Below are 25264 nucleotides of genomic sequence, written 5' to 3'. Positions count from 1 at the left end.
TCTCTGGTGGCTCAGTGGTAAAGAATCTACCACCAATGCAGGAGACACAGGTTCAATCCCTGGGTCGAGAGGATCCCTTGGAGAAGGAAATGGCAACCCACTCCAGTATTCTTGCCTGAGAAATCCCATGGACAGAGGAGCCTTGCAGGCTACAGTCCATGGAGTCACAAAAGAGTCCGGCACAACTTAGCAACTAAACAGCAATAGAGTCTTTTGTCGCTAAAAAACAACAACAACAAAAAACAACAACACTGTGTAGTTTTTGAGAGAAATTGAAAAATTCTAGTCTCTGAATAAAATATATGGTTAAATGAGCTAAAAACAATGAAAAAGACACCTGATGTCTCAAGATACCATTGAACGGTTGAATCAAATAATATAAGAATGCCGAGCTGTATGCATCATAAATGTGTGAAATTTGTGTACAAATGTTGTATTGATTACCAACTTTCAGACTCACAAAGTGATCTCTCCTGTAGGTTATTAACATTTAATTTCATTAAATCTCTCCATCTTGGCTTTACTGTTCCTACATTTGACCTTAACTTTTTTTCCAAAAAAGTAGTTTATTATCTTACTGTCATTTTCTTAATAATCCATATTGCACACTGGTATGAAACAACACCTTTATCTGAGATGATAATCACGGGTCTTTTTGTAGCCTTTCCAATCCTTTCCATTGATCTGTTTATTCACACATTTTCACTAAACTATTTGATTACTAAAGCTTTATAATACATTTAAACACCTGGTAAAGGCTAATGCTCCCTTCTCACTCTTCTTTTCCAGAATTTTATGGCTATTGTCACCTGTTTATTCTTCTGGAGGAACCCTAGAATCAGTTTTCAAGTCCCAAGCAACATAACTCTCTGAAATTTTTATTGGAGATATTAAATGTGCAGATTAATTTGGACAGATTTATATCTATACCATATTGAGTTTTCTCATCCAGGAACTTGGTGTATTGGTCCATTTTTCAAGTCTTCCTTTTTATACCCCTCAAAAGAATTCTGTAGTGTTTTATATATATAGGCCTTACAGATATTTTGGTAACTTTATTCATAGATATTTTATTACTTTAGTTGCTATTGTGAAAGGGGGGTCTTCTATCATACACTGTAACTGATTCTTTGTAGGAAAGAAAGCCATTGATATCTATATATTTCTTTTATAACCTGCCACCCTGTTGAACTCCTGTTAGTTCTGGCAATTTTTCAGTTCGCTTCTTGGATTTTGTGGCAGGAAATCATAACATATGGGGGCCTCGTGCTCCTAACCATTATGTGCAATATCCCTGTCTGATAGGACACATCAAAAGGAAGTGCTCCCTAAGAAGAAATAATGATGCTAACGAGATCCACAAAATAACCAGAAGAGAGAGCACGATGACTTCTTTAAACATGATTTAAGAATGAAGAACTGCGGTCAATACTTAATGGGGAAATTTTTTCTGCAGGCAGCTAAAAACTATTGTCTGCAAAAATACGGAAGTTTTAATATGGGAATGCTTTTGAAATTCACCAAGCCAATTACAAAATGTGCTCTACCAGTTCTACCTTTGTGTGTGTGTATCTGTCATTGAAGATACTAGATTATAAACTCATGCTACACTGTAAGCATCCTGAGGGCAGGAACCTCCAGGCACCCAATGCCTAACATAATGCCTCCTCACAGTCTGGACTCAGGTTATTGAACGAGTACATAAATGGAGAAATGACCAATATCAACTGCAACTGTGCCTCAGTAAAAGATTGTTTCTGATGTCTTAGAAGGAAATGTATTGGCACTTCTCAAAGACTTTAGTGACAAATATTTCTAATAATCTTATCTAGAGATCTAGATTTTACTTAACTTTTAGGGAGGCAATGTACATGTTTATGCTTCTGGGTATGTCATCTCAGTCAGTGAGTTACAGCTGAGTTCAGTGAGGTGTTCCTGCCTCACATTTTCTGGTGCAGTCGGAAGTCAAATCCCGATCCCTCTGTCTCCAAGTCTCTGAGCTGTTTCTACCACACCATATTTAACTAGTATACGCCATATTTTTAATTATGTTCTTCTTCAGGAGGGGATAGCATTCTCTCATTACTTTTATAAGCAGTAATATATCTGGATAATAATAGATGACATTTAGTAAGCACTTACTACATGCCAGGCACTGTCCTTTCGATATTAGCCATTTTATCCCCAAAAGCTAAATGAGAAGGAGGTGGGATCTGAACCGAGGCACATCTTCAGAGTCTGTATCCTTAACGACATTTCTATACTACCTGGCCTCCTGTGGCACTTAAATTTTCCCTCCACAGGTCACAGTGATAGTTGGGTAGAATAGGGATTTGCCATATGGTAAGAGGAAAGGAGTTGGAAGCCATTTATTTTTGTCTTGCTGATTCCGGGTACACTATTGTCTCATATACTGCTCATGGGGAATATTCAAGTTTCATTTCTCCTGCATCCTCTGTGAAAAAGAAAACTTAAGGAAAGATCATGTAGAACCCAGACTTAAGAGTATACGTGTGTGCTAAGTCACTTCAGTAGTGTCTGACTCTTTGTGACCCTATGGACCATAGCCGGCCAGGCTCCTCTGTCCACGGGATTCTCCAGGGAAGAACACTGAAGTGTGTTGCCATTTGCTCATGCAGGGGATCTTCCCAACCCAGGGAGCAAAACAGTGTCTCATGTCTCCTGCTGTTACTTACTTCATTGACAAATACTGAGCAATACTTTGGGCTCAATATAATCCGTTGAAGAGTTTTTTAAGGTAAGAAAGTTCAAGGTATACAAAATGATGTCTCCTCCATATTATTTAATTGCTAGTTTCAATGTTGCTTCACTGAATTCATTCCGCATGGTTTGTGCTTATACGAGTGGAGTTGTCAAAAGACATAAGTCACCAATGAAATTGCTTATAATCTAATAAAAACAAAACACAAAATGATTCTTGGTTTACCTCTCTCTAGTCCCAAGATCTGATTTTTCAGGGTTTCCTTGTGCTGTTCCACCTCTCCCTTTTGATCTTCAATCTGGTGCAATTTCTTATGGATTTGTTCTCTGATTTTGTTGAGCTTCCCAATGTCAAGGCGCATCTGATGGACTTCTTCCTCTTTGGCCTGTAATTAGTGAGAGAGGATTACCAGGGATACTTGGTCAGTAAAGGACCGGTGACTGGATGATGGTAAACTCAGAATCAATAGAAGAACATTCTTTCTAGGTCAGTGCAGAATTATTCTGTGGGATTAAATCAAAACACACACTGTGTAGTTTTTGAGAGAAATTGAAAAACTCTAGTCTCTGAATAAAATATATGGTTAAATGAGCTAAAAACAATGAAAAAAACACCTGATGTCTCAAGATACCATTGAATCGTTGAATCAAATAATATAAGAATGCCGAGCTGTATGTATCATAAAGGTGTGAAATTTGTGTACAAATATTGTATTGATTACCAGCTTTCAGACTCACAAAGTGATCTCTCTTGTAGGTTATTAACATGCTGTAAAATATTGAGTCTTTTGGATCCACATTGCCACTGTGGAACAACTACATACAATAGAAAAGTCACTGTCCCCTTCCTTGAGTACATTAGTCTTGCTGTTCAGTAGCTCAGTCATGTCTGACACTTTGCAGCCTCATGGACTGCAGCATGCCAGGCTTCCCTATCCTTCACTATTTCCCAGGGTTTGCTCAAACTCATGCCCATTGAGTCAGTGATGCCATCCAACCATCTCAACCTCTGTCGTCCCCTTCTCTAGCCTTCCATCTTTCCCAGCATCAGGGTATTTTCCAATGAGTCAGCTCTTCGCATCAGGTGAATACTTGGCGAAGTATTGGAGCTTCAGCTTCAGTATCAGTCCTTCCAATGAGTATTCAGGGTTGATTTTCTTTAAGATTGACTGGTTTGATCTCCTTGATCTCCAAAGGACTCTTCACCATCACACTCTGAAAGCATGAATTCTTCAGCATTCAGCCTTTTTTATTGTCCAGCTCTCACATCCTTACCTGACTGCTGGAAAAACCATAGCTTTGACTAGATGGACCTTTGTTAGCAAAGTAATGTCTCTGCTTTTTAATACACTGTCTAGGTCTATCATAGCTTTTCTTCCAAGGAGCAAGCGTCTTTTAATTTCATGGCTGCAGTCACCATCTGCAGTGATTTTGGAGCCCAAGAAAATAGTCTGTCACTGTTTCCATCGTTCCCCCATCTATTGCCATGAAGTGATGGGACCAGATGCCATGATCTTCATTTTTCGAATGTTGAGTTTTAAGCCAGCTTTTTCACTCTCCTCTTTAACCTTCATCAAGAGGCTCTTTAGTTCATCTTCACTTTCTGCCATAAGGGTGGTGTCATCTGCATATCTGAGGTTATTGATATTTCTCCCGGCAATCTTGATTCCAGCTTGTGCTTCATTCAGCCTGGCATTTTGTATGATGTACTCTGCATATAAGTTAAATAAGCAGGGTGACAATATACAGCCTTAATGTAATCCTTTTCCAATTGGAATCAGTCCATTGTTCCATGTCTGGTTCTAACTGTTGTTTCTTGACCTGCATACAGGTTTCTCAGGAAGCAGATGTCTTTAAGAATTTTCCACAGTTTGTTGTGATCCATATAGTCAAAGGCTTTAGCATAATCAATGAAACAGAAGTAGATGTTTTTCTGGAATTCTTGTGCTTTTTCTATGATCCAAAGAATTTTGGCAATTCGATTCAGATGATCATTATATCTACTACTGTAGGCAAAAATCCCTTAGAAGAAATGGAGTAGCCCTCATAGTCAACAAAAGAGTCCAAAATGCAGTACTTGAGTGCAGTCTCAAAAACAACAGGACGATCTCGGTTCCTTTCCAAAGCAACCATTCAACATCACAGGAATCCAAGCCTATGCCCTAACCACTAATGCCAAAGAAGCTGAAGTTGAACAATTATATGAAGACCTACAAGACCTTCTAGAACTAACACCAAGATGTCCTCTTCATCATAGGGTACTGGAATGCAAAAGTAGGAAGTCAAGAGATACCTGGAGTAACAGGCAAATTTGGCCTTGGAGTACAGAATGAAGCAGGCCAAAGGCTAACAGTTTTGCCAAGAGAATGCACTGGTCATAGCAAACACTCTCTTCCAACAACCCAAGACAACTCTACACATGGACATCACCAGATGGTAAATACCAAAATCAGACCGATTATATTCTTTGTAGCCAAAGATGGAGAAGCTCTATACAGTCAGCAAAAACAAAACCAGGAGCTGACTGTGGCTCAGCTCATGAACTCCTTACTACAAAATTCAGACTTAAATTAAAGAAAGTAGGGAAAACCACTAGGCCATTCGGGTATGATCTAAATCAAATCCCTTATGATTGTACAGTGGAAGTGAGAAATAGATTCAAGGAATTAGACCTGATAGACAGAGTGCCTGTAGAACTATGGACAGAGGTTTGTAACACAGCACAGGAGGCGGAGATCAACACCATCCCCAAGAAAAAGCAATGCAAAAAGGCAAAATGGTTGTCTGAGGGGGCCTTACAAATAGCTGTGAAAAGAAGAGAAATGAAAGACAAAGGAGAAAAGGAAAGATACACCCTGAATACAGAATTCCAAAGAACAGTAAAGAGGATAAGAAAGTCTTTTTAAGTAAACAATTTCAAAGAAATAGAGGAAAATGATAGAATGGGAAAGACTAGAGATCTCTTCAAGAAAATTAGAGATACCAAGGAAATATTTCATGCAAAGATGGACACAATAAAGCACATAGGGTATGGACCTAACAGAAGCAGAAGATATTAAGAAGAGGTGGCAAGAATACACAGAAGAACTACACAAAAAACATCTTCACAACCCAGATAATCACGATGGTATGATCACTCACCTAGAACCAGACAGCCTAGAGTATGAAGTCAAGTGGGCCTTAGGAAGCCTCACTACGAACAAAGCTAGTGGAGACAATGGAATTCCAGTTGAGCTATTTCAAATCCTAAAAGATGATGCTGTGAAAGTACTACACTCAATATGCCAGCAAATTTGGAAAACTCAGCAGTGGCCACAGGACTGGAAAAGGTCAGTTTTCATTCCAATCCCAAAGAAAGGCAATGTCAAAGAATGCTCAAACTACCGCACAATTGTACTCATTTCACATGCTAGTAAAGTAATGCTCAAAATCCTTCAAACTAGGCTTCAACAGTATGTGAATTGAGAACTTCCAAATGTACAAGCTGGATTTAGAAAAGGCAGAGGAACCAGAGATCAAATTGTCAACATCTGTTGGATCATAAAAAACCAAGATAATTCCAGAAAAATAGCTACTTCTGCAGAGTACGTTAGTCTATGACTGTCCGTATGGACAGGACAGGGTGGCATTCATGAGCAAGTGTACATGATATCAAAAGGTATCAAAATGACAATTCTAGCAAAGTAAAGCACCAGATTTTTGTCTCTGGACTTCAAGTTTTATGAATTTTTTTAAAAATTTGCCATTCTTAGAAACTAGTTGATTTTCTGCAAATAAAGAGTGGCAATTATCCTCAGTTTTGATAATGAAGAGACTGAACTTAGCTGGGCATGTTATGCTCAGAGCACTGCTAGAAACAGAATCCCAGAGGTTTAGGATCTGATAACAAAATACTCCATTTTTCAAGGTGCCTCATGCACATTACCAAAGGAGAGAATTATTGACTTAAGTATTTTTAATTTCACCTTAGGGGCTAATACATTATTTTGCCTTCAGTAGTCATTTCATTTCTGCTTTAACGTGGAGCATTCTCATAAAGAACAGTGAGTCAAGCCTTTCTGGACTGCTTAAATGTTCCTCAGCCTCAGATCCTGTGGGGTCCAAATTAGTTCATCTAAGATCCCTGTCAATTAAAAAAAAAAATGTTCCAATTCACTAGTTATTCATCTAGGCCTCCTAGTGATACTTCAGAAAAATTTCTAAGACTGCATGCAAAATAATATATAAGATGCACAAATATTAGTAAGTGTGTGTATGTATGTATGTGTGTATGCATGCACACACGTGCTTTTATCAGATTCCCAAAAGGGGCTGTGACACAAAAACTGTTAAGATTTACTACTCGAATCAATGTATTTTTGTGATTAGTCATTGCCCAGTATTCTAACAATACTAGAATAAGGTTTATGGATTTTTCAGAACTGCTGATAAACATAAAGCCACTCTGCTAAGCATGTAGGCAGACAATATATATCCAAGTATAAAACGGTTATCCAAACTTAATTTGCAAGCACTCTTCAGTGAAGGGAGACCATTCTTGAAATTTACACTGGACAGAAGTGAAAATCATGATTCTGCAGTCCTAAGAGTAGACACCAAACAGTACCAGTCCATCCCCCACCCCTCCCCTTCCATACAAGCAGTGAAATATAATCTGACTTCTTTGTCACTCACATGTGTAAATGGTTTCTAGCTCTGGGCTGCTGGTTACTTGCAAGGCTGAACTACAGAGATGAACATCTGAGCTCGCTTTGGAAAATATCTGCATAATCATATGACCAAGAATCAGCTTTGCAATGTTATAAGAATGGACGCTATTATATTAAACTGCTTCTGGGCATCAAGCAATCACTGTAGGTTTGCACCTGCCTCTGATGGGCCAAGGCTAATGCAGGTTATGCAACCAAGGGCTCCCAACAGCACGGATCAACCTGCATTTACACTACTAGGGAATGAAAAAGGGCACGCCAAAGGAACAGATATGTCACTCCATGTTTACTTTGAGCTCCAACGCCTTCTGCTGGTTTTCTTGGGATAGCTGCTCACAAACCAAACTGTGCTGTTCGTTCTCTTGCTGAAGTTTAGCATTTCTCATCTGAAACTGCTCCAGCTCCTTTGCGGCTCTCTCGTTGAGTATCTGAAAGATGCAGAACAAGCTGGTTAATGCTTTTACAGGGGCTGCATACCCACACAGGAGGCCAGGCAGACTTCCTGGGACCAGGCAAGGCAACCACCCATTTTTTCATCTTTGCAGAAATGGTTCTCGCTCCCCAGTGAAAGCACAAATGCACTCAAATATGATGACTGTTAAATGGCTGAGGGAAATGATGCCTTCTAATGAATAACACAGAGAGCATAACTTTTTTTTCTGGGAGCCTTGGGAAGCCTTGTTCACAGGTGGTGGATAAATATTTTAATGCCTGTTTGCCATTTGGCAGGCTTCGCATACGCAACAATCGCTATAATCATTGCAAATGAGCTAGAGATTCAAGCAGGCTTTATCGGCTATGGGGCTCAGAAGCTACATCTTCAGAAGCAAATCCTGAATTAACATGCCTATACTTTCGTGAACAGAACCTTTCACTAAACACCAACACAAGAGACAATTCTCCTTAATCCAACTTAAGTCAAAACTGTAGAACAGTAGTGGAATGATTTATAACTGCCTGACTTCAGAGTCAGTTTGATTTTCCTCTTCCTTACTTTGACTATCCTAAGAAGATATGGTTTCATAAATACATATTTATAAACACACATATTTTGGGAGGTCATTTCTATTGGGAAAATACTGGGGAGATGAAGGGATATCAAAAAGGTTAAAGGGGGGGAAAGGGGGAGAAGATAGTTTAGAAAACACTTATTCCAATAACTTCCATTCAAGCAAAAGTTAAACACAGAAAGAATCCATCCAACTTCCCATCAATAAGGACTAAATAAGCTTTTCCATGGGTCCTGACTATTGTTTTATGATGACCAAAAATCTCTCAAAGAAAGGTTTTCATGCTCAAAGAAAGCCTCATATTTTTCTCATGTATATTGCACATCATATATTATCTACTTGATTTCCGGCTTTACATAAAATTAATAAAGCAACTGACAAATGAATGTGCTCTAATATCTAATTTTTTAAGTAGAAAAATGCTGGATGGCTTGAAAAATAGTTTGGAAACTTCTGAAAAGGACATACTTTGAAGAAATGACTTTTTTTAATTACATGAATTGGTTCTTTAAGAAATTATAAAAGACAGATTAGTATTTGTGTTACCTTAAACTGTTACTAGAGAGGAAATATTAGAAAACTATCATATTTAGAACGCATAAAGACTGTGTGTGGTTTTCCAGACTTGAAACTTAAAAATAAGCATGTTAAAAATAAATCATGTTATATTTACAGGCTGGAATGCTCTGTCCAGTAGAACTTTCTGCAATGAACTAAATGTTCTCTGTTCTGCGTATCTACTAGTCCCATGTGGCTGTGAGCACTTGAAATGCTGCGACTGAGGAACCGAATTTTTTATTTGATTTGATTTTAAATAATTTACATGTAAATAGCCATATGTGGTTAGCTACCACATTAGACAGTGTGGTTCTATAACTGTGACAATAACATAAATGAATCTCACAAACACAATATGAGGAGAAAGACATTAGACACCAAAAGAGTACTTTCTGTATGATTTCCTTTCCGTAAAGTACAGAAGCAGGCAACACTAATGTCTGCTCAGAACTCGGAAGAGAGCTGACCTTTGTTGGGGGGGGGGGGGGTGGCGCAAAACGAGGAGGCTCTTGCAGTGCTGTTTCTCCCAGGCTGGATACAGGTGACCAAGATGTGTTCAAGGGCAGAAAATTTATCAAGCTGTACAGCTGTGACTTATACACTTTTCTATGTGTTATGTTATACATCAGTAAAATGGTAAAAAGAGATTAACCTGTTGGAGTATGGGGGGGAGGGGGGGGGAGGAGAGGGCATAGGACAGGGGAGGACATCTCTACCATCAGAGTCATTCGAAGACCAAACACAGCGCTACATGCTGTGTTACCAACATCCATCAACATCCATAGTGAAGGGATTTGCTGCTTTCCAGAGGAAATTCAAGAATCACCTTTGGCCAGACCCCACGGCGCAGCCCTGCCCAACCCACCTTCTGCTCTTTCAGCTGCTGCTCCAGCCTCTGAAGCTCCTCCTTGCTCTTCTGCACATACTGCTGCAGCGCCCTGATTTCCGTCTGCCTGCTGTCCATGTCCATCTGAATCTGCCTGAGCTCCTTCTCTAGTTTTTCTTTCTTCCGGGTCTCCCGTGAAGCTTCATTCTGACGTTGCTGGATTTCTTGTTGGAACTACGGGCATAGAAAGGACAGGCGGGGAAGAGATGAGCCCCTCTCTAGGACGAGTGTCAACAAGCTGAGCTTCTCCCTCTCTCGGATATTTTCAGGGCAGTGATATTTTAGTAGTATTTCTCCTGTAGGAGAGTCATCTTTGAACCCCACTGTTCAAACTTTTCAAGAATATTCTGTATTGTTTTTCGGAGCCTCGGCACCAAATGTATACCCTGATGGTGGGAACAAATCTACAAAGAAAGGTATGAAGTCCAGTTAAATATGGAAGCCCAGAGTTCTAGGGAGGTCAAACATGGAAAGAATTCATCCAACTTTCCATCGATAGAAACAAAGTAAAATGTAGCCAGCTACCCTAAATATGCAAATGTGTTTTCCATGAGTCCTGGATATTGCTAAACACAGTACCGTATAGTTTTATCATGATCGCCAGGTTCTGTGAAAAGTCATTCTTTTATCTCAGGCTCGAAGGAGTCTCCTGTTATTCTCCTGAAGTTTGCATTTGTGTACTATCTATTCGACCCCTGGCTTTACAGCAAAGTGTATGGAAGGATTCATAGATGGCTTCCTCACAAAGGAGAAAGCCCAGGGGAACTGCTTCCACCATCCCCAGAGGCAGGGCATCCTGGCTGTCACAGGGGACGCCTTCTTGGGCCAGAAACGTAAGCAGTGCCCTGTCTTGGCGACTTCTCAGGCAAAGGCTATTGAGAAGAATGACTCAAGTAAAACCGCTCTTGCAAAAACCAACCAGAGAAACAAGCAGAACCATGGATGCTTCATCTGGGGAACAGGGGGGTAAATCAGAGAGAGGAACAAGACGGGAAGGGAGACTGGAGAAGGACAAAAGCTCCTTCTGGGAGGTGATGTTTCTCCATCTTTCTCTCCGTGTTCAGAGCAGACCTGGATGATGGCCTGCTCTGCCTCTTCCCTGGACCGCTCCATTTCTTGCTGCTGTTCAATGGTCTGAGCTAAGCACTCTCGCAGTTTCACCACTTCTGACAACAGCTGGTCTCGCTCCTTTGTCACTTCTTCTTTGAATTTCAGCAAATCCCGGATACTACGAAAGAAGAACACGAGAGTCAGACTTAGCAGCCACAGCCATCTGCTCAGAGATCCTGTTTATCATCCTCTGAACTCATTTTCAGAGGAAACACTTTCGGTCAAGGATCAACACTATTCAAGTGTGAAAGAGAGATCTTTGTCTCTGACACGGGAGCTATTTGTGAGTTGTTAACTGGAAAAAGAAGACGTTCCAGTAATAATACGCATAATATGATCCCTTTTCTTGTTTTTAAGCAATTACAGTCCATGTGTGTGTGCTATAGGCATTTTTATATCAAGATTAGGCACCAAACTGATAACCAGTTATCTCTGAGGAATGAATTTTAAAGTGGAAGAGTTGACAGGCTGATTTTTACCTCTGACTTCCCATATTCCTGTTGTATTTGAATTTGTTACAATAAAACTATAGTTAACAAGAGCTATTGTTAGCTCTTGTAATTAACCCTAAGGAGATGTCAATTTAGGAAATTATTTGCTTAATATATTCACTGGAGAGCTATAACCACAGCTATAAAGTCTAAAATGAAGCAAAAGCCTAAGCAAACAATACACATTGTCAGTTTTTTATTCATTCATTCATTCACTCTCCCAAAGGGACATACCACATAAAATGTTCCCAAGAACAAAATTTGGAAAATGATTAGTGATGCCAGTTTTGGGAGTGTGCACGCATGCCTGCTAGGTCACTTGAGTTGTGTCTGACTGTGCAACGCTATGGACTGCAGCCCGCCAGGCTCCTCTGTCCATGGGATTCTCCAGGTAAGAATACTGGAGTGGCCTGCCATGCCCTCCTCCAGGGGATCTTCCCGACTTAGAGATTGAACCAGCATCTCTTATGTCTCCTGCACTGGCAGGCAGGTTCTTTACCACCTGGGAAGCCTTTTTGGAGGGTATGCAGTAATGTTTATTGATATAAATTGTAAACCAGTTACCTCAGCATTTCAAAAACAATTGCATATGGTTTGGCATGCTGTTCTTCAGAATTAGCATTTTGAAAGTAGAAAAACTGTCTGATAAGACCACTACCGCAGAATTCATCTAGAACAAGGCAGCTACTCGGAGAAGGCAATGGTACCCCACTCCAGTACTCTTGCCTGGAAAATCCCATGGATGGAGGAGCCTGGTAGGCTGCAGTCCATGGGGCCGCTGAGGGTCGGACTCGACTGAGTGACTTCACTTTCACTTTTCACTTTCATGCACTGGAGAAGGAAATGGCAACCCACTCCAGTGTTCTTGCCTGGAGAATCCCAGGAAGAGGAGCCTGTTGGGCTGCCGTCTATGGGGTTGCACAGAGTTGGACACGACCGAAGTGACTTAGCAAGGCAGCTACTTTAGAGCTAAGGAACCAGAGAACTTGCATTTAAGATGCTTGTAGCTGACAGTCATCAAATGACTATTGGAAGCACAGTGACTGGGTAATACATACTGACTATCCTTTGCTATGATTGTTTAATAAGGAACCCTCAAAATCGCAAACTCTTCTCCAAAAAGACGACCTGGAATTCTAAGGTTACTGCAAAGATAGACCGCTACATCTAAGTACACTGTGGAAGATAAAATGCAAGCCGGGTTCCTTCATCAGCTCTCCTACTCATCATGTTCTAATTTTCGTTAAAACTCCTCCTAACGAAATCAGCTCCCTCATGTTGCTCTTCAATAGCTACTCTGATTGTATGTGACTTCTTTAACAAGAAAACGGAGTCATTATGAACACCACATCTTCTGTTTATTTTTCCTATTCCCTCCTGCATTTAGAACTATCTATCACCATTGGATAAATGTATCTAGAAAGCATAGGAAACCTAAACAGCAGGTAAACATTGCCAAGGATGCCTAAGGAAGTGCATGCTCATTCCTGGTTCATTAAGGTTTTGCATGCCCTGCAGAGTGCTAGGTTCATAGAGGAAAGATCAAGATAGCTTTCTCCCTTCAAGGAGTTTATAGCTTAATGGGCAGAGAAATGCAAATCATTTAAGTACAACATGATAAGTGCCATCTTTGAGGGAAACATTGGGTCCCATGACAGGGTTCCCACCTGACTCAGGTGGTAAAGAATCTGCCTGCCAATGCAGGAGCCACAGGAGACATGGGTTCAATTCCTGGATCGGGAAGATCCCCTGGAGGAGGAAATGGCAGCCCACTCTAGTATTCTTGCCAAGATAAACCCATGGACAGAGGAGCCTGACAAGCTACAATCCATGGGGTCACAAAGAGTCAGACACAGCTGAGCACACAAGCATGACCTGTTGGGTCCTATGGAAAACAGGGAACACAATGACTCCTCTGCCTGGTCATTAGGTCTGGGGCTAGGGACGAGGCTGAAATAGGGAAGCTGATGGTGATAAAGTTAAGATGGTGCTTAAGATGGGTCTTGAAGGATGAATAGTTGTTTACTGTGTGGAGAAGGGAAGAAAAGAGATCCGTGGCATTGAGAACAGTATGGCCAAACGCATAGAGACGTGGGCAAGCATGATGCTGCTGGATGTGAGTCTAGCAAGGCTGACTGGGGCAGATCTACAAAGGGCTTTGTATGTTCAAGACTTTGGTCTTTATCCTTTGGAAATGGGTAGTTGTCAAGGGTGCAACGTGTTGGCAATGGAAGCATGCAGTAGTACATGTTTGAGGAGCATAAGGCTAGTATGGAAGATGGTAAAGAGGGGAGATGTCTCCTTGAAGGCAGAGAGAACAGTTAGGAGTCTGCTGCCAAATCCTGCAGAGAATGGGGCACCCAGTGGTGATGGGGAGGAGGGGAAGAATGAAGTGATGCTTAGAAGACTGAGTCAACAAGACAAAACTTTAAGGGATGGAGGGGTAACAGGTATGAAGAGCAAACTATTTTCTGGCCTAGAACCTGAGGAAGTAGGAAGGATGGTGGTACGGCTAATCATGGGTCCAAGGACATTTGGGAGGCACTGGGAATCTGAGTAGAAAGTCAGCCATTTCCATTCCATACAAGTTTCATAGAAATAAACTTAAAATCTTTACTCATTTTCAAACTGTATCACTGACTTTAGAGAGCCAGAAGTTTGATATAACCACAGATTAGTCCTCAGGGGACTTCCCTGGTGGTCCAGTGGCTAAGACTCTGCACTCCCAATGCAGGGAGTCCAGGTCTGACCCCTGGTCAGCAAGCCAGTTCCCACATGCCACAGCTAAAGAGTTCACATGTTGCAGCTAAGACCCAGAGCACACAAATAAATAAATAAATGTTTTTTAAAAAAGAATACCTTTATTTAAAAAAGAAAAAAAAATGAAGTTCTTGGGTGTGGAAAAAGGGAGTATTAAAAAGAAAAAAAAAAAACAGTAATAGACAAGCAACTATCTCTGGGAACCCAACAAGGGAGTGTCTTACATGCACAAAGAACCAGCAAGCCCCAGGCTGTCTGTTGAAGAAGGAGGCCTCTGCAAAAGTTAAATGACCTACTTGCTATCTTGGTCCATGGACAGTCCAGACCCTTGCTCGACTAGTTTGGTTAGGTTCACTATTTCCTCCTTCAGGGCAAGAATCGTCTCCTTTGCCTTCTGCTCTTTATCATAGGCTGAATCCACCATCTTCCAGGCCTTTTCAATTTCCTAGATGAGCCATGGGATATCAGTGAGAAAAACCAAACTAGGTTCCATATGCAACATAAATTGAATAAATAGAATAATAAAACAAATATAATATAGAAGTTACTTATAGGGACAGAAGATTATACCTTATACACTATGTATTAAATGTATATTGACTTACTGCATTGTTTGGCATGAGTTAGTCAATACTGAAGAGCTGTTTTAAAGATGGAAACTGGCAAAGGGTATTTCTTCTTGTGTAGGTGAATGTAGTTACAGGGTTCACATACTGCAAGAGTTGCTAGAATTAGTGGGATTATTTCTAATAAAGATGTTAAGATATGTTCACAAAATCTAAAATGAAAGTTTATGTGCTTTCCAAGTCCACATATTTTATAGGAAAAAAAGAAAAAAAGGAATGGTCTTGGACCCAAGTCCTAAATGTGAAGCTCTTCATAATTTCATATTAAAAATATGTTTTGCCCTCAGGCCCTAAGTGAGCTCCTGGATGGCAATGTGAACTTTAGAGCCATCCATGGAAACAAGGCGTTGACTGTCACCTAATTGTACACAATAGCCTTGATAATTCCCATTTCCAGAAACCCAAGCTTAGCCTTCTCATCAAATGCTTATAGGGGAAAAGCAATACTATTCTGAATGCAATGTGGTACACTAACAGAAATACTTAAAAGAGAATCACAGGCTTTAGAGTACATGGATGAAGGACAGTAAATGTTGCAACAGACTTGAGTTTTGCCCTCCAACTTAATTTTCTTGCAAAATTTCATCAAGTGGAATGTGAGCCCCTTTACACAAATAAGAATCTATATGTTTAAGGTGAAAATATTGTACTTTTATGTGACAAGGAATAAAATGAGTGGAAGAAAGTATTTAATTAAATAAATTCATCCCATTACATTAGAAAGAGATGATTCTTGGGTAACTGCAGCACATAATTTAGTGATTCAAAACAAAATGTCAGTTCATGGGATATTTTTTTCTGTAGCAACCATATGTACTATTTTCAGCAAAACAAAAGAAAGATATTTAAATGAAAATATGATTATATGAGGTTCTTGTCTGAAGCAATTTCACCAATTATATTTTAGTCAATTCATGACTTTAATTTTCAGTTTTTTAATTTACAGTAAAAAGTGGGAGGGAGTTCTCATCATAAAATGATTTAAAGCCTTCTTATATTGGTACTCCTGCAAAGATTAGAAGAAAATAACAATAGAGAGAGAAAGACACTGAAAAAATTGGGGTATGTTTAACTGTATGATATCAAGGGAATTATCTAAACATTTTGTGATTATTTTTCAGCTCTAGGGTTTCGATTATAAAATATCTTAACCTCTTATCATCCTACAGTCCACAAGGAACGTTTGTGTTTCACCTTCAAAACAATGTAACATACTTGAGGATGAAAAAATAAAGTGTAAAATAAAGCCATACTTCCTCAATAACCACTCCTCCAGACTGAATCCCTATTCTCCCATTATGAGAAACTGGGACAGTCATTGCAGAAGCAAAAGGGTGATAAGAGAAAAGACCATAAAAACTACCATCTGGAAATTCTCAAGGTAATCTCTCCCAAAATATTGGAAAAAATAGGGATATGAAAATATCTTTAATAAGCTATCACCATAAGGTATTTAAATACTTATCTTTCTTCAAACAAGAGATTCTGAGATTCCTAATATTGCACTTCAGTTCAGTTCAGTTCAGTCGCTCAGTCATGTCCAACTCTTTGCGACCCCATGGACTGCAGCACGCCAGGCCTCCCTGTCCATCACCAACTCCCGGAGTTCACCCAAACTCATGTCCATCGAGTCAGTGATGCCATCCAGCCATCTCATCCTCTGTCATCCCCTTCTCCTCCTGCCCTCAATCCCTCCCAGCATCAGAGTCTTTTCCAATGAGTCAACTCTTCGCATGAGGTGGCCAAAGTATTGGAGTTTCAGCTTTAGCATCAATCCTTCCAAAGAACACCCAGGACTGATCTCCTACTTATGGCCAAATGTTTTTGCTAACCCAGTATTTCCTAGAACCAAGTCAGTAAGGTTCTACATTATTTTCTACATAGTGAGATTCACTGAAGCAAATTATTTTCTTTGAAAATGAAAATTTTCATTATTTTTCATAAAATTTTCAAAATTTCCATTATTCCCTAGGCTTAATGAATACATAAATTATGTAAATTTTTACTTAATAACTCTTTTACTAGAGCCCAGAGCTGCCAATATAATGAAAGGATGATGTTTTGAAGATGGGATGCATTTATGGCAGCTCGCCATGGTTCCTTTTCTAGAAGATGACTGACCTTCTTCAGGGATGCGATGGTGGTCTGATCATCCTGAGAGAGCTTCAGGGCAGTGGCGACCTTCGCGGAATTAACCACGATCTCCGCATTCAGCTCTCTGCACTTGGCCATCAGACGCTTTTCATTGTCATAAGACTTTTTCATGACAGCATGAAGCTTCTCATATTCAACCCTAAATTTCTCCAAACTTCTGTCCCCTGAAAGTTCATTGAGGACCTCCTGAAAATCCCTTTCGATTTCTTCATATGCAGTTTCCTCCAGCACTAGCTTTTCAGTCTTTTCCTGTTCAAAAAGTCAAAGATGAGAATGAAGATTGCAATATTTACCTCATCACTATTCAGGAATGACTGTTACTATCCGTGAATAAGACCTTCGTACAAGCAAAATAAAAGCTACTGATAAGCAGGCGATTTATATGAAGATCTGCATATACGTGGGCTTCTCTGATGGCTCAGTGGTAAAGAATCCACCTGCCAACGCAGGAGACTCAGGAGACGCTGGTTTGTTTCCTGGGTCGGGAAGATACCCTGGTGGAGGACATGGAAACCCACTCCAGTATTCTTGCCTGGAGAATCCCATGGATGGAGGAGCCTGGCAGGCAAAGAGTCGGACACGATTGAATGAGCATAAGCATTCTGCATATATGTATACATAAGCATAAGGATAATATTTCCTCCCACATACAGCTAAGGATTAGATTAGATGGGATAATTCACGTTAAACACTTAGCCAAGTGCCTGGCAAACAGAGTTACTCAATAAATTTTGAGAGCTGTTATGATTATTCCAAGCCTGCTTCTTACCATCCCCAGGACTGCAGAGGGAAGCCATAGCATGCTGAGGTCAGACATAACATAGATACCATGAAATCACACTTACAATGAAATCTGTCCAGAATGTACAGTATTCTATTTTAAAATATTCCATCATTTTTACCCCTTTAAAAATTAGCCTAGTTCATCTCCACAAGAATTTTGAAATGCCCCGTGGGCAATGGTCATGGGCTTTCTCCACATTTGCTTTCCATGATTAGCTGGGCAGCAAATTATTTAAAATAAAAGCATATAGATGTAATTTAAGCAAGTCTGACTTAGATGAGAACCAGGATTTAGTTATATAAGAATTCATATTTCCCTAGTCTTGTGGGCAGAACTGTGTACCCTAGAGAAAGGACATGAGTGAGGCGACTTAGCAGCAGCAGCAGAGAAAGGTTTGATGAAGTTCTAAACCCCAGTAACTGTGAATGTGACTTTATTTGGAAATAGAATCATTGCATATACAATTAAGTTGAAGTCATACTGGAGTAGGGTGGGTCCTAATACCATATGACTAGTGTCCTTATAATAAGGGAGGAATTTTTATAATTATGTGGGGTAATAGATGTTAACTAAACTTATTGTGATAATGACTTCAAACTGTATCCATAAATCAAGGGGGCTTCTCTGGTGGCACAGATGGTAAAGAATCTGTCTACAATGTGGGAGACCCAGATTCAATACCTGGGTCAGGAAGATTCCCTGGAGAAGGGAATAACAACCCACTCCAGTATTCTTGGACTTCCCTGGTAGCTCAGTGGTAAAGAATCTACCAGTAACACAGGAGCTGCGGGAGACACAGGTTCGATCTCTGGACTGGGAAGTTCCCTTGGAGGAGGGCATGGCAACTCACTCTAGTATTGTTTCCTGGAGAATCCCATGGAGAGAAGAGCCTGGTGGGCTACAGTCCATGGGATCAAAAAGAGTCAGACACGATTGAAGCGACTTAGCACACACACACATATATCAAATCATTATGTTATACACCTAAAACTAATACAATGCTACATGTCAATCATATCTCAGTAAAAAAGGTGGGGAGGCATTTGGACACAGATACACACACACACAAGAACCCATGTGACAGGTGGAGGCAGAGATTAGACTGATAAAACTGCACGCCAAGGAAAACTCAGGATGGCTGGCCACCACCAAAAGCTAGGAAAAGGCAAGGAAGTATTTTATTCATTAGTCTCAGAGGGAGCATGGCTCTGCAGACATCTTGATTTCAGACTTCTTAGTCTCCAGAACCGTGAAATAATAAATTTCTGCTGTAAGTTATCCAGTTTGTGGTACTATGTTACAGATGCCCTAGCCAACGAATACACCTATTTCTTACTACAAAGGGCAAGACAGTGAAGTGAAAGTGAAGTCGCTCAGTCGTGTCCGACTCTTTGCGACCCCGTGAACTGTAGCCTACCAGGCTTCTCCATCTGTGGGATTCTCCAGGCAAGAGTACTGGAGTGGGTTACCATTTCCTTCTCCAGGGGATCTTCCTGACCCAGGGATCGAACCAGGGTCTCCCACATTGGAGGCAGACGCTTTAACCTCTGAGCCACCAGGGAAGCCCTACAAACAGCATAATAATAATAAAGAATGAGCATGGTTAATATATTTATTCAGGAAATATTGATTGAATATCTTCAGTATATAAGTTGGAATGAAGAGGCTGGAGGAGATACCAAAGTAAGGAATAAACAGCCTTCCCATAGGAAATGTGTACATTAAGAGCTGATGCAGTATGTATGCAGAAAATAGAAGCATGGAGTTTGATACCTGCCATAAAATAGATTCAAAATTCTATGAGGACCTATAGGAAGATGGAATTACTTCCAGCAGCAAGAATTAAAGCCAATTTCATAAAGGAAGAGGCATTTGAGCAGGCATAAAAGGGAGATTGGAGTTTTCACAGGTAGAGGTGAAGAGAAAGGGCATTCCTGGCCCATGGCAAAACTTGATCAAAGACTCAGGGCCAAGCAGGTATCCGTGATTTGAAATTGGTTAAGAAGTTCAAATTAGCTAAAGAAGTATGATGTGGAGAGGGACAGAGACTAGACAGGGAGTTAGGGACAGACTGGACACCTTGAATAGCATTCTGAGGAATATAAAGCAAATTATTCTGGAAGCCACAGGTAACCACTTAACCTTTTGAGCAAAGAACTGATAAGTTTTGAAAGGTCTTATTTATGTTTGTAACATTATGCTTTGATATCTCCACTAAAACAGGCTTTAAAATCGAAACTATTGCTAACACTGTTGATGGGAATGTAAATTGCTACAGTCACTATGGAGAACAACATGGGGGCTTCTTAAAAAAACTACAAATAGAGCTACCATATGACCCAGCAATCCTCCTCCTGGGCATATATCTGGAGAAAACCATAATTCATTCAAATAGATACATGCATCCCAATGTTCATTGTGTTAACAATAGCCAGGACATGGAAGCAACCTGTCCATCAACAGAGAAATGGATGAAGAAGATGTGGTACAAGGGATGGGGGAAGGGAGACTCAAGAGGGAGGGGATATATGTGTACATACATACAGCTATTTCACTTTGTTGTACAGCAGAAACTAACACTGCAAAGCAATTAAACTCCAATACTAAAAATTCTAAAAAGATGTGGTACATATATACAATGGAATATGACTCATATTACTTAGCCATAAAAAGGAATGAAATAATGCCATTTGCAGCAACATGGATGTACCTAGAGACTGTTGTACTGAGTGAAGTAAGTCAGACAGAGAAAGACAAATATCATATGTTATCTCTTATATGTGGAATCTAAAAAAAAGGTACAAATGAACCTATTTATAAAACCAAAATAGAATCACAGATGTTGAAAACAAACTTATGGTTATTGGGGGAAAAGATGCAGGGGAGGGATAAATCGGGAGATTAGGATTGACATATACATACTACCACATATAAAATAGATAACTAATAACCTCTATTGTACAGCACAGGGAACTGTACTCAATACACAATGTGATGACCTACATGGGAAAAGAATCTTAAAAACAGTGGTTACATGTGTATGCATACCTGATTCACTCTGCTGCACACCCAGAAGTAACACAACATTGTAAATCAACTATATTCCAATAATTTTTTTAAGAAACACCTCTATTGCTAGTCAGAGAAATTAACTGACACAATCTCTAATCCCAATAATAAAGTAAAATTCAGATTCACCCTGCAGACTTTGGGTAAGTTGTCTAGTTTACCTTCTGCCTCGACAAACCCGTCTTTTCCAACATAGAGAAAGTCGACATGCTACTGGTCTTCAAAAACACCTGTACTGTTGATCACACTTCTAAATATGATATGCAAGCAAAACAGAGTCTATATCTTAAACCAGATATGGAGTCACAAGCATGTTTATAGAACGCTTTGTATAACGTTAGTATTAATACTAACATTAAACTCAACAGAGGTTTTCTTCCTGACTAAAAAGCAGATTATTGCAAAGATCACAATACAGCAATTCCACAAAGCAGAAAAACTTGTATTAAGGAATGCTGCTGCTGCTGCCGCTAAGTCACTTCAGTCGTGTCCGACTCTGTGCGACCCTATGGACAGCAGCCCACCAGGCCCTTCTGTCCACAGGATTCTCCAGGCAAGAATACCGGAGTGAGTTGCCGTTTCCTTCTGCAAGGAATGGTGCTGCTGCTGCTCAGTGCTTTCCGCTTGTTGATGTTAACATGAACACACAACAAACATTTATCCCAGCAATGTTCTTGGTTCCCTCCCTGTAAATGGTATTTACCGGTCATGGAACAACAGATTGGTTCCAAATTGGGAAAGGAATATGTCAAGGCTGTATATTGTCACCCTGCTTATTTAACTTACATGCAGAGTACATCATGCAAAATGCTGGACTGGATGAAGCACAAGCTGGAATCAAGATTGCCGGGAGAAATATCAATAACCTCAGATATGCAGATGACACACCACCGTTATGGCAGAAAGTGAAAATGAACTAAAGAGCCTCTTGATGAAGGTTAAAGAGGAGAGTGAAATAGCTGGCTTAAAACTCAACATTCAAAAGACAAAGATCATGGCATCTGGTCCCATCACTTCATGGCAAATAGATGGAAAAACAATGGAAACAGTGACAGACTTTATTGTTTTGAGTTCCAAAAATCACTGCAGATGGTGACTGCAGCCATGAAATTAAAAGACGCTTGCTCCTTGGAAGAAAAGCTATGACCAACCTAGACAGCATATTAAAAATAGAGATATTATTTTGCCAACAAAATAATGGTCCATCTAGTCAAAGCTATAGTTTTTCCAGTAGTCATGTATAGATGTGAGAGTTGGACAATAAAGAAAGCTGAGCACCAAAGAATTGATGCTTTTGAACTGTGGTGTTGGAGAAGACTCTTGAGAGTCCCTTGGACTGCAAGGAGATCAAACCAGTCAGTCCTAAAGGAAATCAATCTTGAATATTCATTGGAAGGACTGATGTTGAAGCTGAAACTCCAGTACTTTGGCCACCTGATACGAAGAACTGACTCATTAGAAAAGACCCTGATGCTGGGAAAGATTGAAGGCAGGAGGAGAAGGGGATGACAGAGGATGAGATGGTTGGATGGCATCACCAACTCGATAGACATGAGTCTGAGCAAGCTCCGGGAGTTGGTGACGGATAGGGGAAGCCTGGCGAGCTGCAGTCCATGGGGTCACAGAGTCGGACAGGACTGAGCAACTGAACTGAACTGAACTGAAATGGTATTAACATCAACACTTGATCACTAGCCTAAAGAGTTGTTCACAAGAAAGGTTCTCCCTGTGCACCTGGCACCTAGCACAGGCATGGAAAAATATCAAAGAAAAAAAGCTGTAAAGAAACTTTTACGAACAAAAGAAATTTGTTTGTATTTTCATTTTAAAATATATTGCAATTCAAAGCAAAGCAAAAACAATCTTTTAGCTGTGACCAATAACCGGTTGGTATCTATACTGTTATAGCATATAATAGTATCTACTTCAGAAGCAGGATTTCAACATGAACTGATCAGAAAGGCGCTGTGATGCTCCTTCATACAACACTGATTTGGGTGTGTACTATTAGCTGAGAGTAGGGGAAAAGGGAAAAGAAAAAGCAAGCTGCAGTGAAAAATGAGGCTGCATGGAAATGAAGACTTATGAAAGCAAAAAGTGAAGTTGCTCTGTCGTGTCCGACTCTTTGCGACCCTGTGGACTATAGCCTACCAGGCTCCTCTGTCCGTGGGATTCTCCAGGCCAGGGTACTGGAGTGGGTTACCATTTCCTTCTCCAGGGTATGAAAGCAAACGTGAGGAAAATTTGACTGAGGTCAAATGAAAATAAAAATAGATGAAAAAATGACAGCAGATTATGAAAGGGAAGAGAGACAGGAAACAATTAGTTTATAGTATTGATATCTGGGGCTTACATAGGGAAAATGAAGAATAATGAAATAAACCAAGAGGACTAGTGGGGGGAGAAAAGGAAATAAAGGAAAAAATAAAGGAAAAATTAAAGAACTAGAAGGAACAGGAGGAGGAAATGGGAAGAAAGAGGTATGAATGAGTGTGGGTACTGAAGGTAAGAAATTTGGCCTTGGATGGACAAAAAACACATGAAGAAACGCTCAACATTACTCATTTTCAGAGAAATGCAAATCTAAACTACAGTGAGGTATTACCTCACACCAGTCAGAGGGGCCATCATCAAAAAATCTACAAACAACAAACGCTGGAGAGGATGTGGAGAAAAGGGAACCCTCTCGCACGGTTAGTAGCAATGTAAATTGATAGAGCTAATGTAGAGAACAGTATAGAAATTCCTTAAAAATCTAGGAATAAAACTACCATATACCCAGTAATCCCATGACTGGGCATATACCCTGGAAAACCATAACTCAAAAAGATCCCCTATGTTCACTGCAGCACTATTTACAATAGCTAGGACATGGAAGCAACCTATATGTCCATCTACAGATGAATAAAGAAGCTGTGGTACACACATACAATGGAATATTACTCAACCACAAAAAGGAGCAAATTTGAGTCAGTTGAACTGAGGCAGATGAACATAGAGCCTGTTACACAGAGTAAAGTAAGTCAGAAAGAGAAAAACAAGTATTGTATATTAACGCATAAACATGGAATCTAGAAAAACGGTACTGATGAACCTATTTGCAGGGCAAGAATAGAGACACAGATGTAGAGAATGGACTTGTAGACATAGCAGGGGAAAAGGAGAGGGTGGGATAAATTGAGAGAGTATCAATGCCACGTATACACTACGATGTGTAAAATAGATAGCTAGTGGGAAGTTGCTGTTAACACAGGGAGCTCAGCCCAGTGCTCTGTGACAACCTATAGGGGTGTGATAGGGGGTGGGAGAGGGGAGGCTCTAGACGGAGGGGATATATGTATTGATTGATGATTGATGATTGATTCACATTGTTGTACAACAGAAACCAACACAACACTGTAAAGCAATTATCCTCCAATTAAAAGTAAATTTTTTGAAAAAGAAAGACATTTGGCAGGGTGGATGAGAGCGATGGAGACTAGAGAGGGAAGCAGATGGAGAGTATAAGAGGGATTGTATAAGGAGAGAGAGTTGTTGACCGCAGGAAGATGGAATTTGCAAGGGCAGACCAGGTGTGGAGGAGATGGAATGATGAGGGGTGTGCAAGGTGTAAAGGAGACCAAAGAAGGAATTCGAACAGGGGTATGACGGTAGTGAGAGACGCTGGGACCAGGCCTGGCTTCGTGGGTGTGTGAACTATTCAGATGCAGGAGCCTCCTTGCTAAGATGTGCTCCACCCTTGGTTTACTGTTCTGCTCAAACCTGTTAATTTTTTTTAACATGAGACTCCGCATTTTCATTTTTCCTTGAACCCCACAAACTATGTAACTGATCCTGGCTGGGACTGACCATGTGATGAGAGAGATTGGGGAGGTCTCTGATGGAGTGATGAAGGATTTGAATTAGGGCCGTAATGGATGAGGACTGGGACTGGCAAGTAAGGACAGGGATCTGAGGTTGTCCAGGTTATAAATGAGGGTGCTAAGGGACAGGCCGATGGACAGGGGAGCCGGGTGTGCTGCAGTCCACAGGGCCATAAAGAGGCCCACACGACTTAGCTGCTGAACAACAATGGACAGGCAAGGGGTCACTAGAGAGTTGCAGAAATAACCTCTCATCAGTGAGGCTGAAGTTGGAGTGTGTCACAAAGTCGGGGAGTGAAAGGAGGGCATAAGATATTAACACAGTGGTCAGTGACAGCAACAGGGCAGTTAGTGATGGGCTGAAATGAGTAATGGGTGATCAGCTGATAGGGAATCGTGGTGCGACGTGGTCAGTAAATAAGGGTGACACTGGATATATATGAAGCCTTCTTCCAGGTTTCCCCATTCAGCAAGACATCAATATTTCTGTGTATCTCTCCTGTGGTTTCACCTTTCGACTCAA

At 40.4% G+C, this 25264-nt stretch overlaps 1 protein-coding gene across 1 annotated transcript in view; it reads right to left on the bottom strand.

Moving 5' to 3' along the window:
* CFAP58 (cilia and flagella associated protein 58) overlaps positions 1-25264 on the bottom strand; it is a 109603-nt gene that overhangs the window by 83852 nt on the left and 487 nt on the right. The window contains exons 2-7 of the mRNA XM_086379312.1: positions 16993-17274; positions 14542-14690; positions 10956-11112; positions 9864-10058; positions 7721-7858; positions 2948-3107 (exon numbers count right to left, since the gene is read on the bottom strand). Coding sequence (XP_086235438.1) covers positions 2948-3107; positions 7721-7858; positions 9864-10058; positions 10956-11112; positions 14542-14690; positions 16993-17274 — 1081 coding nt within the window. The remainder of the gene's footprint in view (positions 1-2947; positions 3108-7720; positions 7859-9863; positions 10059-10955; positions 11113-14541; positions 14691-16992; positions 17275-25264) is intronic.

The sequence above is a fragment of the Bos grunniens genome, chromosome 26 (genome assembly GCF_055505025.1).
Source record: "Bos grunniens cultivar Pamir isolate PY7600 chromosome 26, Bosgru_T2T1.0, whole genome shotgun sequence".
In the NCBI taxonomy this organism is placed as follows: Eukaryota; Metazoa; Chordata; class Mammalia; order Artiodactyla; family Bovidae; genus Bos; species Bos grunniens.
The sequence above is the reverse complement of the archived record's forward strand: the minus strand, read 5'-3'. Positions and strand labels throughout refer to the sequence as shown.